The 10,474-nt window shown below is 62.1% G+C and overlaps 2 protein-coding genes across 2 annotated transcripts in view; both read right to left on the reverse strand.

Moving 5' to 3' along the window:
• Positions 1–5,098: 5,098 nt before the first annotated feature.
• On the reverse strand, positions 5,099–5,529 carry MNEG_2777 (hypothetical protein; the record flags this gene model as incomplete). The annotated part of the gene is made up of 1 exon (XM_014048743.1): positions 5,099–5,529. A coding segment is annotated over one exon (431 nt), but the record flags the coding sequence as incomplete, so codon positions are not given.
• An 832-nt stretch (positions 5,530–6,361) lies between these two features.
• Positions 6,362–10,474, reverse strand: part of MNEG_2778 (argininosuccinate lyase) — a gene marked incomplete at both ends in the record, with an annotated part of 6,321 nt that continues 2,208 nt past the window's right edge. Inside the window, 10 exons of the mRNA XM_014048744.1 lie at positions 6,362–6,397; positions 6,581–6,655; positions 6,970–7,107; positions 7,391–7,444; positions 7,782–7,889; positions 8,235–8,322; positions 8,638–8,821; positions 9,159–9,225; positions 9,670–9,748; positions 10,148–10,320. Of these exons, the coding sequence (XP_013904198.1) occupies positions 6,362–6,397; positions 6,581–6,655; positions 6,970–7,107; positions 7,391–7,444; positions 7,782–7,889; positions 8,235–8,322; positions 8,638–8,821; positions 9,159–9,225; positions 9,670–9,748; positions 10,148–10,320 (1,002 nt within the window). The remainder of the gene's footprint in view (positions 6,398–6,580; positions 6,656–6,969; positions 7,108–7,390; positions 7,445–7,781; positions 7,890–8,234; positions 8,323–8,637; positions 8,822–9,158; positions 9,226–9,669; positions 9,749–10,147; positions 10,321–10,474) is intronic.

A 10,474-nucleotide genomic window follows, 5' to 3' on the forward strand; every position in this document is an offset into this window, starting at 1 on the left:
CCCCCTCTCTCCCCCTCTCTGCCCCTCTCTCCCCCTCTCCCTCGAGCAATGCGGTGCGACCGGCGGCCGGCGCTCGCTGCATGATACAAGTGTGTGCCCTGAGTTGGCTTTGCTTTCTGACCTGCTGCCATGCCGGCCCCCGGCAACCGATTCACACCCGCGGTCAGGTACGCCGTGATCTGGGCCTGCGCAGCCATCCAGTCGTGGCGCCAGCCCGGCAACGTCCATGCCACCTTTGCAACCTGGCTGCTCGGCCACGCCTATGCGACGTGCCGCATCTGTGTGCGGTCCATCAGCGCGTCCCACCTCGTCAGCCAGAAGATGAGCTACACGATGGGAACCCTGATCGCGTCGACGTGTGTCCTGATGATGGCGTTTCCCCGCCCTGTGTCCATGACCCTGCTGGCGTGGTACGTCTGCTTACCCCTAGTGTTTGGTGGCCTGGCTGCGCCGCTTCACGTGCACAACTGGTCCAAGGCCAGCCGTCAAAAGTTCGCGTCGTTTTACCCATTCGCGTACTACCGCGCCGTCGTCTAGTCAGAGGTGCCCCTCTTTCGCCTCTCTAGCTGCCATGAACATCTGTCCCAAGACGACTGCTCCTGCCCCCTAGATCGCCCATGCCTTCTCTTCAAGATCTCCTAGCCGCCGCTGCGCGCCAACGCACACTGCATGTTGTCGCGCTTTTCGAGCGCACAGTCACGCCAGCTGATGCTAGGACGGCGCGCGTGCTGAGGCGGCGCATTTGCTTCTGTGGCTTTTATGACTTTCCCCCCAACATATGACCTCACACTTTGGGCAACGTCTGTGTATCCGATAAACCGTGAGGCGTGGATTTCCAAGATATCCCTTCTGCCAAGTGCAGTGGAGAGAACTCTGTCTGGGGCATGCCATCCTTGCAAAATTACACCACTCCGTCCAAATCAGCCGCAACTCCTTGCCAGTTGCTTGCTGCTGGGCACGCCTGTGTGCCAAGGCCCACTGTGCATGGACAGACGAGCCATATTGCTGCCGTTACGTGCAACACAGTGTTTCGCCAAGATCCGCACCACCGAGCCCTTCTAGACAATTCAGCATTACCCTGCCACCACCTCCCAAGCCGCACCCACATTCACCACCTCCATCACCCCACCCACGCGTTGCGCCCGCCGGCCAAGACGCTCAAATGCTGTTACAGTCTTCCCCCACTACAGTGAACCCATCGGGGGTTGGCGGCACGTTCGCTATAGCCGGTTTGTTCACTATTGCGAGTAGTGATTTTTGGCAGCTGCTGGTTCGCTGTGGCGGGGGACGTCACAAAAATCAGCATTGGAGCGCTGCTTTGCACTGTATGCCAGCAGCCACATAGTATTGTTTACCAGAATCAGCTCAATGGGGCCAAAGGGGTGGTAGGCTGCCTCGCCGGCTGCCTTGCCGGCTGGATACGCAGCTTGCGCTGCAGCAGGGACGCCTTTCTTGCTTGGTGGCCTGTGTAGACGTGGCTCAGCCCAAGTTTTGAGCTCTGAAGTGTTAGCAATTGTGGCAAACAGCACGTGAAGATCACTGTGATGCGGCCAACTGAACGTGGGTCATGCTAGTGTGGGCGTCACTGCGGCGCAGTCACCGGTGACACTGTCGCTCTGGTGAGCCAGACCCTCCAGTAGAGCAGGCTGCGGCCTTCGTTAAGCTCAGAAATCAGCTCCATGAGAAGTGACAGATGCTGCGGTGAAAGGGGGTATGGTGTGTACGCAGGAGCTGGTGGCTGCCTGGATGCACATGGCGCACACGTGGCGGATGGGCCCCATGCAGTCCCACATGTACAGGCGCCGACCACAGCGCGCCTGCATATAGTGAATTTGAGAGGCCTGTGGCGTTCGCTATAGCCGTAGTGAATATTCGTTGTGGCGGGGTGGATTTGTGTGGCGAGCGATCGGGGGTAGCGGCGGCGTTCGCTGTAGGCAGGGTTTTCGCTATGGCGGGGTTCGCTGTAGCGGGGGAAGACTGTACAAGTTTTTTTGTCATGATCATTGTCGGTTCGGAATCGTGCTTGAGCCTTGCATGGGACGACACAGTCCTTGTTGGGCTCCTGGACGAGACAGAGCTACGCAGGTGGGGTGTGTGACTGGACGCCGGAGGGCAATATACCAGAGCAGCTGAGTTTGGAAACTTTGAGGGCAGATGATAAGCAGCAAGAATAAAACCTACTGTGACGGTTGCAGCCAGCTGAACTTGAAAATGCACCACCATCTGTGTGTTTGTGCAACTTCATTTCCTTCACAAAGAACTGGACAATCATGCAAACAAGCAGCACCAATGATACAGCTATCATGGCAGCAATGTACTGCAGTTGCGTTGGCCGAGCCGGTCAGTCACTTTCCTCGTTCTCCACGTTCCCCATCCATCCGGCCATCAAGAGCACGGTCGCAAGCAGAACTGTGACATGGAGGGTGGGATTGAGGTGCGATTGCAAATTAGCCTCGGCGCTGTCAGGAGCAACAGCATCACTGGGCGACGCACACTCGTTCTTCCTCACCAGAACTTCTCTCCAAACCTCCTTATGTGACCCATCTGTCAATGATCCACACGCACCGCGCCCCTTGCAAGGCCGCCGCACACAACCCACCCAAGGCCAGATTCCAGATGGGGCCGCACGCGTCGATGGGCCCGCCCAACGCCGGCGCGCCGGGCATGGACGTGCGTATGGCTGGCAGTGCAAACAGGAGCCCAACAGCCACGGCCACGTCGTGGGCCGCGACCGGCCGCGGGTGGACCAAGACGACGTCCACAGCAAACTGAGGCGTGCGTGGTGAGGGCGGTTGGGGCGTGAGGTGACGGCAGCAAAACAGATGAGCATGAAAGCCGGGGAAGTCGGAGAAATCATGGTGCGAAAGGCATTCCCTTGGCCAGCCGCAACCAGGGGCTGGTCAAGGTGGCCAGAGGAGACATGCAGCACGTCTGGGGCAAAGGCGGCTTGGAGCAAACAGCTGGGCCCCAGAGCTCCGGACTTGGCGCCTCGGTGCGTCCACGCTCACCGTCAGCAACGCCGCCGATATGATCCAGCTGAGCCCCAACATCAGCCAAACGAGGGACTGGACCGTTTGGGGCCGCTCCAGCCGAAACTGCGGCGGTGTGGCAAGGCGGACGGGACGTCAGGGGTGGCAGTGTCTGATGAGCGGCGAGATAGCTTGCTGAAGCGCAGCTCTGCGTGAGGACCTGCAACTGTGACCGCACATGGAAATGGCGGAAACTGCTAGAAAGATTCGCGCGCAGCCCCATGCTTCACTGCGCGGACCGCACCGCGAGCATCAGTATCGAGCGCTGGTATGGCGCGCCGCTGGCGGTGTCCTCCTGGACGTATGAATACGTCAACTCCTGGGTGGGTGCGGTGACGTCAGAGTGACGTCAGGCACGATGTACTGCCTAGGCCGCTTCTCCACCCCATGTTTATTAGAGGAGGTGAGCAGTGCGGCCGAAAAGCGCTGCGGCTGAGGGCGCGAGGCGGTCCGCCTCGCCCTGCCTTGGTGGACAATCAATATGAGCAAGGTGTACTGTACCGCTGCCCAGCAGCGGCACGCCATCCAGGCAGTACAGAGGGGCGCAGAATGCTGGTGGTGGCGTGCTGGAATCACGCTCGAGTGAGCGCGGCTGGTGGCTTCATTCAGCGATGACGCAGCCAGGACGCTTCCGCCCACCGGGACGACCGTCGCCGCCCACTGTGTCATGTCCATCGACGACCGCCACACCACGGGCACGGCGGCGCCGGTGACCGGGCCGCTGCTGTTGGCGGGGTTTGACTCCAGTGAGACCTTGAGCACCAGCCTCAAGAAGGCTGTGTCGCGGGGGTAGGTGAGCTGCAGCGTTTCTGTCGCCATTTCTGCGTCTGCGAGGACGCGGTTGTGCATGGTTTGCGCGTTTGCGCGTTCAGGTGGGGCGGCAGGGGTGAATGCGCGCGCCAGGGAGGAAGGGATGCGCCAGCACTCAACCGCCATGCATACCCAGGCACCCGAAATAAACCGCCGGGGGAGGCGTCTTGTGCAGGACCGGGGCAACGACCCTTGGGCGTCCGAGAACGCACTGTAACTGAGCGTTGGCAGGGGCATGTTGTTGTTGATGGTGGTCTCCTGGGGGGGGGGGGAGTGGTTGGGTAGGCAGCGGTGCAGGCACATCGGTACACGACCACGCGCACTTTCCTTGATGTCGCAGTGAACTGCAGGGCCGCAGGCAGCAGATTGATTGGTGGCAGGACGTCCCTTTGCGCTGCTGTGAGCAGCTTCAGGGCCTGGCTGAGCCCTCTCGAGCGCCTCATCGCTCCCTCGGGCCCACCGCTGCATCCGCGGCGTTGCCAATTGACACCCGCAGCGTCTGGGAGGGCCCGGCCCGCAGCAAGCGGAGCCTGTCACCGGCGAAGCGCCCTGGCGGTGCGGGGTGCCATCAAAGGTTGCGAGCTGGGAGGTCAGCTGCATTTCAGGGGAAGCTTCCTGGCGGACAGGTGCTTGGGGACAGGAGGGTGGTCGCCCACACGATCAAGATGCTCAACCCCAGCCGAAGCAGCCCAGGACTTGGGTCCATGGCGACCCACTGCTTACCGCTGCCTTCAATGACGATGTTCGTCCTGCAACAATGAAAAGGGTCGACACAGGCATGAGAAGGGGCAGGTTGAAGCGTCGTTGCCGGGCGCATGTGGAGAGATGGGCGGGCGAACGCCTCCGACGAGCCAACATCACGGAAGGGAGCCAAGGCCTGTGAGCACGCGTCCTGCCCAAGCCAGCTTCCTCCGCGCCCCACCTGACTGTTTTGTGGTCTCCAGGTCCGTCTTGGAACCTGCCGGTTGCATTACGGGCACCGCTGTGGGTGCTGCGGGGCGAGCTTGCCAGGACAGCGCCACCCGCGACAAGCAACGCCAAATGCATCAAGCATTCAGGCAAACAGCCTTTGACTGCTGTATGAAGGTAATCACCAGCCGTTTTGCCGTGGTGTGCAGCTTGCCTTGCTTGAAAAGCATGGGCTTCCTGCCTGCCTCCCCGCCCCTACTCTGCTGACCCCCAGCCCTCCCACCCCTCAAAGCACCCTGCCCCTGCCCCAACCTTCCCCTCCAACGCCATCCTCTCCCAGCCAAGCCCACCATCCACGTGCCACAATGGCATCGGGCGCGTTGTTCAGGTGCGTGAAGCTCCTGCCGCCGGGATCCTGCGTCAGCGACTCATGGTACCGCTCGCAGCCCGCAACCGCCTGCGATGGCGGCGCCCCAGGTCCTGCTGGGGTTATGCACACGTCGGCGGTGCGGCCGCTGCCCCCGATGTTCTGCCATTTGTGGGTCTCGGATGTGGGGAAGACGATAGGCAGCACGGCGGCCAGGAAGAGGGGGCCGCAGCAGACCACCAGCCCTGGCCGAATCAGCAGGCGCGTGCGGCGGCCGCTGCGGAGGCCGTGGTACGCGCGCTTGAAACGCGAGAAAACCTGAGACTTGCGCCAGCGGCCGCTGCGCCGCGCAGCGGGCAGCAGCTCATCGCTGCCGTCTTTGCCGTCGTCGTGGGGCTTGTCACCGCCAGGCATGCTGCCAAACCGGGGACTCAACCACCGCAGTTCGAGCGGAGCGTGCTGAGCGTCAACCCCTGGTCGCGGTGCCGCTGGGCCTGCCGAGTGCGGGGGTGAGCCTGAAGCTGTAATCGTCCTGAACAACAAATTGCATTTGCAGCGAAGTGTTGCACGCCGTGCAGCACAGATCGTGATTTCTGCTGCCCTTTTTTCCGTGTGGTGATTTTGAAATTCTGCAATGGTTGTGTATTGGATGTCCTCGACACGGCTCAGTTGCGTTTCACGACGTCGGGCCACGAGGTGACCGGGGCCCCGCGATCAGCGTCCGTCGTCCGGATCGTGCTTCAATGTGAAGTTGTGTAAGAGGATCAATATATGGCGTATACCTGGCTCGTGTCGTCCGTGTCACCAGGGACATAATCAACAACAACATCAACATTTCCTGTGAATGCATGGACTGCCAAGTGTTTTGACCCAGCCTACCAGGTGACATTGACCCAGACAAGCGTAAGTGTGTTACAAGCCTTTGCTGTTCAGGTGGCCACCGGTTCTTCGGATAAGCTACTCAAGCTGTCCAGCCGGGCCGCCACTGCTGTGGACATCGCCCATCTCGGAGCCGATGAGCACGAGCATGCAGTTTCATGTCGTTACATGTCCCATGCAGGGGTTGCACACGGGCCCGTAAAGGTTGCAGAGGGACGGCCTGCTCCCAAGGATCCCCCCAGACACGCGGTGCCCTGTCCTGTTGCAGCGCAGCCCTTGATCTAAGCATATACAAGTGTTGAGGGCACATGCGAACCATGCCGCTGGCCACACGCAGGCTGCCAGCATGCGTCCCTTCAGAGGCTGATCAGCTGAGTTCCAGGTACTTGCGCATCTTCGCCACCTGCACATTCAAAACGAGCAGTGACAAAAGGCATCACCCTTCACATATGCCACGCATGAGATGCCAGGCCGTGTTTGCCAAACTCAGTCCCAAGCAGCGCGCATTCAGGGTGCAATCGCTGCACAGCCCCACCCCCTCACCAAGGACCACGGCATCCCCTAATCCCTGTCCTGACGCCCGCACCTGCTCCAGGAGGCTCCGCTTGCTGGCGCCGCCTTCGGTGTCGCGCGCGTCCGCGCTGCGAGCAAAGTCCCAGACCTGTGGCGTGCGGGAAAGCCACACAGCTACGTTCGAATTCCCCGGACAGCAGGCGTTGAGGCGAGGGGTGCGACCCGGGGTGGCGCTGGATCCGACGTCTCGGCTGCATCAACGTTCATGCAATCGTCGGGTAGCCGTGAATTGGGGCGCACGCATCCCCTCCGCAGGACCTCCCAAAGCCCTCTCACAAAAGCCATTGCAAGCTGCCTCCCCAGTCAGGCTGCCTACAAAGCAGCACTCCCGAGGACCCCAGGGACAATCAGGCGGCCATGTATCTCCGGCCAAGGTGTCACTGCTTGGACAACGTCACCCACCGCGGCCACATCATCGTCGAAGAGGGGGTGGATGGTCCGCAGGTCCGCGGGCGTGAGGTCGGACAGGGCGCAGCCGCGGTCCTCGGCCATCTTCACGGCGGCGCCGCTGATGTGGTGCGTCTCGCGGAAGGGCACGTTCTGCGCAAGGCGGCGCGAGGCGAGAGACCGGGCGGAATGTGGGCGTGTGTGCCCTGGCTGTGCTGACGTGCTTCCGCCTGAGCTCATGCGGTGTTCAGTCTGTTGACGGCCAAGTATGTGTCTCTGCGGCTGCCTGTCGGACCCAAATGTCTCGCGCCGCCGGCGGCGCCGGTGCTGACGAGGCGCCCGGCACAGTCACGGTCCTCCAGCTACCGCCAGTCTGGCCTTGATCGCAGCAAGCAGACAGCGAGCGGCGAAAAGGGTTGCCCCAGAGGAACCTTACCTTGCGCACGAGGTACTCTGCCAGGTCAGTGGCCAGCATCTCAGATGACAGGCCCTGAGGGGAGCAAGGATGTTGAGGGGGGAGGGTTTCAAGGCGGGAGGGTTGGCGCGGGTCCCGGGGAACAGCACAAGCAAAGTGTGCGCGTCGACGGACCAAGCAGGAACTTCAAGGCTTGACGCCGCAAGGCGACAGCAGCTCGACACCTGGTGAGTGCGGCTTGCTACATGCATGCAAAAGCATCCCTGTAAGCGGCAGGCCTGCAGGCTATCTTGCTTGCCAGCCAACATGCCAGCCAAGCAACCCAAAATGCAACAATGACGGGTTGGACATTTGGGTTTCGAACGATACAATGTTGACACTTGGGTTGGAAACACAAGGTGCCTCCCCCCACCTTCATCATGGCCTCGGGCTTGATGATGATGGTGCTCAGCACCCCCGTGGCGATGCGTGTGCTGTCGTGAAGCGAGTCCACCGCGTCAAACATCAGGTCCCAGCACTCCTGCAAGGAGGGAGGCATAGCACGTATGACGGGGGCATGTGGGTGGAATGCAGGCTCTTGATCAAGGGTGTGTTAGTGGATAGGAGTGCATGTTTGTGTGCGCGTGTGGGCCTTGTCTGTATGTATGTGCGGCTGCGTGGTTGCGTATGTGTACACACCCTTGTGTGTGTTTGCGTTTGTTTGTTTGTTTGTGTGTGTGTACGTGCACGCGCGCGCGCGCGTGTGTGTGTGTGTGTGTGTGTGTGTGTGTGTGTGTGTGTGTGTGTTTGCACGCCCCTGTGTGTGCGTGACATGCTTGCAGTGACTACCTTTGTGCTGACCAGGCGCCCGACCCGCCCCTCCTACCTGGAAGTCCTTGTTGTATGTGGTGGGCGTGCCCTTGAGCACAGCCATCACGCCCATCAGGTTGCCCTGCATCTTGCCAGCCTTGCCCCTGGCAATCGGTCGCGGCGTTGTGGTTGTGGGAGGCAGGCAGCACTCAAGAGCTGCGTGCCACCCCGATTTGCACATCGCCACCAGCCAGCCCGCCCCAAGACCCAGGCTTGTTGTTGCTCAGCCAGGGGGCTTGAGGGCGGGCATAGCGCGCCCAAAAGCAGGCAATGTGCTGCCCGCTTTGAGCTGCGGCGCCCCACCGCTGCGCACGGCCCTGTGGGCAGAGCGGACCGCCCACACAAGGGCTGGTGCCGCGATTGCAGCGGAGGTGCAGCCGCGCAGGGGCGCGTGCGGCTGTGCGGCGAGCCGCCCCCACCTGATGAGCTCGAGGGCGTCCGGGTTCTTCTTCTGCGGCATGAGGGACGACCCCGTGGCGTAGGCGTCGCTGCACTGCACGAAGCCAAACGCGCCGCTGCTGTAGATGATCAGGTCCTCGGCCCAGCGGGAGAGGTGCACTAGGTGGAGCGCGCAGAAGAAGACCGTCTCCGCCACAAAGTCGCCTGGGGGGGGGGGGGGGGGTGCGGACGCGTTGCGCCGAGGCTGTTTGAGAGGGGCATTTACAAGGTGTGGATTTGATAAGCTTGCCGGGTTTGGGACCAGAGTCGATGTTCTAGATGGGATGAGCGATGGGTGGTCTCTCACATGAGAAAGCGAGTAATTTGTGGACGTCAGCACGGGGTGCAATCGGGTGGAGGGTAGGGGTGAGTGCTGTTCAAGGCATGTGTGAGTGGGGCCCTGGCACTGATGCAAGGGATACGACCCTGCCGGCAGCTTGGGGTCGTGCGCGGGGTGGAAAAGGGCGGGCGCAAAACGCTGGGGCCGAGGGGCGGTGCTCACGGTCGCTGACTGCGTCCATGCTGTTGGGGCACACGCCTCCGATGAAGCCCAGCTCCTCAGCAATGAACTGGGGTCAAACATTTTGTGGGAGGAGGGGGGTTTGTGACGGCAGGCAATGGATCAATCTAAGGACACATGGGATGAGATCTTTTGTGTTGTCTGTGGTGGTGAGGATGGGCCCGAGCAGTCGGGGGCCTTTGCAGGGTTGCAAGAAGCCCTGGCGGGGCTCCTGGAGCGCCGCTGCGCTCCCCTGCCGCCGTTGCAGTCACCTGCCGCCACCCCGCCCTCCGGCACGGCAGCCGCCGCCTCAGCCGCTGCGTGCTGCCAGCGAGCGATGACAATCCATGGCACACATCCCACGCTCACAATTTCGATGCTGGTGCCTCACAAGCTCACGTGCGTGCACGCATACACACCCACACCCACACCCACACCCACGTGCGCAAGATACACAAACAAACAAACACACACACACACACACACAAACATGCACACACACACATACACGCACCTGGCGGTCCACCAGGAAGGGGTTGCCGGCCAGGGCGCCGGATCCCAGCGGCAGCGTGGCCACGCGCGGCAGCAGATCCCTGCATGCGAGCAGGCGACGACGCCAGGGGCCCAGGCGCAGGGGCGGACATGATCGGGGCCGAGGTGAGTGCGGCAAGTGCGGCGCACGCGTGCGACGGCTGCTGAATATGCGGCCCACGTCACTGCTGCGACGCATCAGCGGGAAGAGGATGAGGTCATGCCTCCCATCCCCTGCATCTGTCTTTGCCCGCATCCCTCGGCCGATTGACTGGCAGATGCTGCTGCCAGCGGGCTGATTCTCAGCGCTACAGCAGCCCCCCATGCCACTTTGTCCTACGGCGACCCCAGCTACGACACAACCCCTGCTCCCCCAGCTTGCCCCAGCTTCCCCCAGCTTCCCTCAGCTTCCCCCTAGCTTCCCCCTTGATTCTCCGGACCCCTGCGCCGCCCCCGCCCACCCGAGCCGCATGTCGTCGCGCTGCCACGACGCGCAGTGCGCCATCAGCCAGTGGCCCCAGCGCACGGGCTGCGCGTTCTGCAGGTGGGTGAAGCCCGGCATCAGCACGTCCGCCTCGGCCTCGGCCCTGTCGCAGGCCACGCGGATCAGCTCGCGCAGGGCTTTGCGGATGACCTGCGGCGGGGCGCGACATGGGGAGTGCGGCGGTGGGGCGGTGGGGTTGCGGATGGTGTCGTGGATGTGCGTGGGCAATTTGGTGCGATGTGGTGGTGTGGTGTGGTGTGGTGGGGTGTGGTGTGGTATGGTGTGGTGTGGTGTGGTGGGGTGT

The sequence above is a fragment of the Monoraphidium neglectum genome (assembly GCF_000611645.1).
Source record: "Monoraphidium neglectum strain SAG 48.87 unplaced genomic scaffold scaffold00326, whole genome shotgun sequence".
NCBI lineage: Eukaryota > Viridiplantae > Chlorophyta > Chlorophyceae > Sphaeropleales > Selenastraceae > Monoraphidium > Monoraphidium neglectum.